The sequence below is a fragment of the Carex rostrata genome, chromosome 17 (assembly GCF_964058835.1).
Source record: "Carex rostrata chromosome 17, lpCarRost1.2, whole genome shotgun sequence".
Lineage (NCBI taxonomy): Eukaryota > Viridiplantae > Streptophyta > Magnoliopsida > Poales > Cyperaceae > Carex > Carex rostrata.
Genome location: NC_135934.1, coordinates 7,018,014 through 7,022,105, shown reverse-complemented (window position 1 = coordinate 7,022,105; position 4,092 = coordinate 7,018,014). Strand labels below are relative to the sequence as shown.

At 35.1% G+C, this 4,092-nt stretch overlaps 1 protein-coding gene across 1 annotated transcript; it reads left to right on the top strand.

Annotated features, from left to right (window-relative positions):
- Nucleotides 1-224: 224 nt before the first annotated feature.
- On the top strand, nt 225-563 carry NIMIN-2 (NIM1-interacting 2). Its single transcript, XM_078318310.1, has one exon. The coding sequence runs from the start codon at nt 225-227 to the stop codon at nt 561-563; it is 339 nt and encodes a 112-aa protein (XP_078174436.1).
- Nucleotides 564-4,092: the final 3,529 nt, after the last annotated feature.

The window sequence follows — 4,092 nt, the reverse complement described above, 5'->3', positions numbered from 1 at the left end:
CACCATCTCTTTAAATTTCGTGCCAAAACAGATCTAACGGTTCTGATATAAACTCAAAATTTGAGTTACTTTGGGTGATACGAATTTGTCAAGTTACCAATACAATCTCGCTCTCTCTCTCTCATATATTCGCTCTCTTGCTCTTCTTCCTCTCTTCCTCTCTTCTCTTATCTCTAATGTATAAAACCCATAATCCGCTCGTAATCCCAGTCGTCAGATCAGAGATGGACGGTTCCAAGCGCAGGAGAATTGGGCCGGGAGATGACGTTACGGATGCAGAGGTGGACGAATTCTACGCCATCTTACGCCGCATCCGCCTGTCAGCTACGCCCCGCCGCCCGGTCCAATCGCCTCCCCCCACGTGGAAACCCTCCTTCGCGCTAGAAGACTTCGAAGTGAGGAAAGACGAGAGAGATACCAAACGTAAGGAGGACGCGGCGGTGCGATCGCACCCTGACGCCACGGAGGTGCAGAGCGGCGACAGAGCACCGGCGGTGAGGAGACCTCTTGATCTGAATGAAGATCCAGAGCCCGAGGCGGTGATGGGACCCATTACCGGTTAGATTACTCCCTCACCTGTGTATGTGTAATTGTGTATTGATCCAGCGCAGGCGTGGCGTGTGAAAGGAAGTGGGGTTCATGTGCTAAGCTAATCTTTCTCTATTCTATTTTGGCGAATTACAGTCTGGTCCCTGTAATATCTCCAAATATTGCATATTCTATTGCTAAATGTGCAATACCATGGATAACCCTAAAAATATCACCAAAATATCATAGATGCAGCTACTGTACTCTTTTTGAGCTCCAATAGTGTTAATCTATATAAATATATTTATTTAAAATATAAATAGATCCATGATATGCCGTGTGTTTCGGGGGTGTATGTAATATTTTTGAGGTTTTTGAGGGGTACATATGAGATTGTGTATTACCATTTTCAGTTATTTGGTAATTTCCTTTTTAATACTTTTTGAATTTTGTGAATACTTTAAATTTGGATGAAATTATTTATGATAGTGTTGACAACTATGACTTAGAGCTCCTTAGTGCTCCTTAGTCTTAAGTTTACCAAATGGATGCTCCTTTATCAAGTTTAATGTCACTTCCTTTGTGCTTCTTTTGTCCACCTTTAATCTTAAACTTGCTCAAATTTTTAAGCCATAGTTTTACATAACCTCAACATTTTGTCAAGTTTAAAGCTTTCTTTAAAAAAATGGAGAATTTCATATATATCACCCAAAAACTGTGAAATTATGTATTTACCATCCAAATATCTATAATTACATATTTACCATCTAAAAATATGATAAATCACATATTTGATCAATTAATAAAAAATTAGGTTAATTAAGTTTAAGATTATATAAAATATAATTAATAAGTTATTTAGTCTATTCTACTTCTCTACCCCTTCCTCTTTTGCGCACATATTTTATTCTCGTCTTTTTTGACGTAACTTTCAATTTTCACTTAAACTCCTCATCTCGTCTCTTCCGCTTAAGCTCAGAGAGAAGGAGCAGCATACTTGGATTTTAGGATTCCAACTCTAGCTTTATCGTCTAAAAACAAGATAATTATTCCAACTTTTCTAACAAAATAACTCATACTGAATTCGACAATGATATTGCAACCCGTTATCAAAGTGGTAACTGGGTTTAAGAATTTGTATTTTGTTACTGGCTCAGTTTGAAATATATGTTTTTAATCTTTTATATTGGGTATAAAAGAGAACGGTTCTAAGGAAAGAAAGAGAGGGTGCTAAGTTAAACCTTGATTAACTATAGTTTTAAGAAAGTTAAACATAATTAATCTGAGTTTTGGGTATATTTGATATATATTAAAGTTATATTGGGTAAATATATGAGTTATTAGATTTTTAGATGGTAAATATGTAATTATAAAAATTTGGATTGTAAATATGTAATTTCACAGTATTTGAGTGGTACATATAAAATTTTTCTTTAAGAAAATTACTTTTCAACTTTATTGCAGAACGAGTGCTCCTTAGTGTAGCTTAAAATTTAAGCTTCATATAGTTGCCGAACACTACCCATATTCTTATAATAAGCAAGAGCAGAGGACATTTCCGTAAATATAATTTGGTTTGTGGGTACATTTGTGTAAAAATGGTCATTTTGATATTTTGAGACTTTTCAAAGTTTCTCTCCGTAAAATCTGTTATGCTTGTTGAGTCATGATCTAGGCTTTATTTAATAAATTGCTTTACTTAACTCCTAGGCTTCTATCATCAATTAGCCGAAATTTTTATTAATATCCAAATAAATTAATAAATTTTCAATTCTACTCACATTTGCGGAGGATTTCAAAAATTGTCCAAACTGGTCAAATTCTCATTGGTTTAAGAGCCTCTTTTCGATGAGATTCTCGCCGATTTCTGATAATTGAACCGGTGATATTTTCATCGATTCCTCATTTATCACTGAATTTTAAAATAATTTTGGATATCGAAGAGCATGGACACTATATCAGATAAAAAAAGAACATAAGATTAAATAAGATGAACTTTACGGTCACTCTATCGGACATGATCAATTAATTATCAATTAATTCAAAATTCTTTTAATGACATTTAAAAGATAAAAAAAAATTATGACCAATCAGAAATATATAATTTGTATGAGAAGAGTACGTGTGGCGAGTATGTACCTAAATAAATTTAAATTTCTACACATAAATAAACATAAAAAAAATGCATAAAATCATAATATTTAATTGGAGGACTGATGTTCAATTTGAAATTTCATTTTTAATCAAAATCGTTGGCGGATGAGAACATCGGCGTGCTTAATATAAGAATTGAGATATGCAAATGATAATGTCTATATATGTATTCTTTCTATAATGTCTTGGTCATCTAGATTCTAACTTCAAACTGGATGAAAATTAGGGACACCTTATTACTTTTAGTTGATGAGCTCATCATAATTTACTTGCAATCAACGCTAGAAGAGTAATAAAGAATATAATTGTATTATTTGAATGAACACTGTATCACACGCTTGGGTTCTCAAATTATTGTTGTTATTATTATATATTGACCCCACGAGTCAACAAGTTAAGACTTTAGAATTCGGATCCAGATCAAACTTTGTCGGATTCAGAAAATTTCCCGGTAGTTAAGGTTGTATTTATTTTTTTCGTCAAATGTACGATCTAATATATTTTGGATTAAGGACTAAATGATAATTATGCTCTTAATTTTGCAATGTTGCAAGTTCATTACACTATAGGCAGAGCAGAAAATACCTGGGACATAATTTCTTCAATTAATTGTAGCGTAACTTCTAGGTCTGACAGATCCAACACAAATGAGTTGGATGGAAATATATTAAACAACTAACAAGTTTAATGCTTGGTTACTGGCAGCTACTATCAGCAACTTAAAGTTAATGCTACTTGCACTACCCGGCAACCATAGAATTCGTATCCTCTGAGTTAACTCAAATTTTGAGTTAAGATCACGACCGTCCGATTTTAATACGTACTACTATTAAAGGGCACAGTACTGTTAAAATCCTAGATATAAGTCATAGAACAAAGGGCTGAGCGCCTGAGCCTGAGGTAAGCTCGAGTTGACAAAATAAAAGCTTGCAACTTCTGATCTTGCATCAGTTGTCAGCCTGCTCCTCTCATTGCAGCACCTATTTGTTAGCTGGGTCCCACACCACAGTCAAGTATCTTGGACACCATTTTACAACAGGCTTTTTTACTTCCTCTTTAGTGTGGCCTAGCCAATAAGAAAGCAAAGACAGTATTAGTAATCATATTCCTAGTAGAATGTATTTTGTTTTATCAGAACAGAACTCATTCATGTGTTTTCAGTTTTCACACAGTCCAAATCAATAGACCGAATCGTCTGCCTCCGGGGGGCAGGAAATTCCTGCCCCCAGAGTCTCTGCGGGTGGGGCCCATTTAAAAACAGTAACAATAGTTAAACCCTTAAACAGTAACCGGTCACACCCCGGTCCCACCCCGCAGAGACTCTGGGGGCAGGAATTTCCTGCCCCCCGGGGGGCAGACGATTCGATTTCCCAAATCAATGCACTCACAGCAAATAAAAATGATATTCTA

Coding starts and splice junctions, on each gene's coding strand:
- NIMIN-2 (XM_078318310.1), top strand. CDS start 225: ATGGACGGTTCCAAGCGCAGGAGAATTGGGCCGGGAGATGACGTTACG.